At 60.5% G+C, this 967-nt stretch overlaps 1 protein-coding gene across 1 annotated transcript in view; it reads right to left on the reverse strand.

Moving 5' to 3' along the window:
• Positions 1-967, reverse strand: part of CRYBB1 (crystallin beta B1) — a 14,615-nt gene that overhangs the window by 7,508 nt on the left and 6,140 nt on the right. The window contains 1 exon segment of the mRNA XM_030885442.1: positions 8-99. Within this exon segment, the coding sequence (XP_030741302.1) occupies positions 8-99 (92 nt within the window).

Consider the following 967-nt stretch of genomic DNA (forward strand, 5'->3'; position numbering starts at 1 on the left):
GCTGCTCACCTGCTCGAAGCCACAGCTTCCCAGGTTCAAGCACTCTCCTGAGAATTCCACTCGTCAGCCCTGGAAGTTCTCCTGTTCGAAGAACACCAGCTGCAAGAGAGGGCACCAGGTTGAGGGGGATGGCTACTTGCATATGAAGTGGGTGTCAAACACCGAATGAGTCACCATCAGACCCCCACCCCCACCCCAGCCAGGCCTGGCCCACTGGAGGGCAGGCCCTGTCTCAGGACCTCAAATCCACACCAGCCTTCAGCCTGGGACCCCCACCCCTTTTTCCAGGCCTTTCTCTAGACTGCTCTGTCTTTCCCAGCCTGGCACCCCCAAGACCAGACTCAAGCTCCAGTTCTCAGCTCAGATGCCGCTGCCTCCAGGGAGCCTCCCTGCTGCCCTCCTCCATTGGTGCCCATCCCAATGTCATTGCCGGTGCCACGGAGGCCCTTGGAGCAGCTCGGGGGAGGGAGAGGACCTGCCCCAGCTTCCTCCGCTCTGACCTTTAAGGAAGCAGACCCTCAGGGAGTTGGTTCGAACTGCCAACTTTTTGCTTAACCTCAGGGTTTAACCGAGGGTTTAAGCATTGTGCTACCAGGATTCCTTGCACACTGCATGGGAAACCAGGCACAACCCAAGCAGTCTTTGACAGTCCTGGCTGCTTCTCCCTCCCTCCCTCTGCTGCTCAGACCCACCCCTGCCCTCTCACCCACCCTCCAAGTGGGAGATCCAGGGGCTGCTCCCTGTCTCTGTCTCCAGCCCCAAGAGGGCCCAGGAAACCCCGTCCAGTCTTCACACCAGGACCCAGCGAGGCTGGGCTCACCTCCCTCGAGAAGCCTTGGCTCCCGGTGGCTTCCACACTGGCCGGATGCTGGTGGTGTGGCCTGCCCTTACCGACTGTCCCTTTCAAAGCAGCTGGAGTCCAGGGCTTGGTGCTGATGATTCCTGGTCCCAGTCCACCCGGAGGTGC

The sequence above is a fragment of the Echinops telfairi genome, unplaced genomic scaffold, assembly GCF_000313985.2.
Source record: "Echinops telfairi isolate 266 unplaced genomic scaffold, ASM31398v2 ScPeMD7_29;HRSCAF=101, whole genome shotgun sequence".
NCBI classification, from domain to species: Eukaryota; Metazoa; Chordata; class Mammalia; order Afrosoricida; family Tenrecidae; genus Echinops; species Echinops telfairi.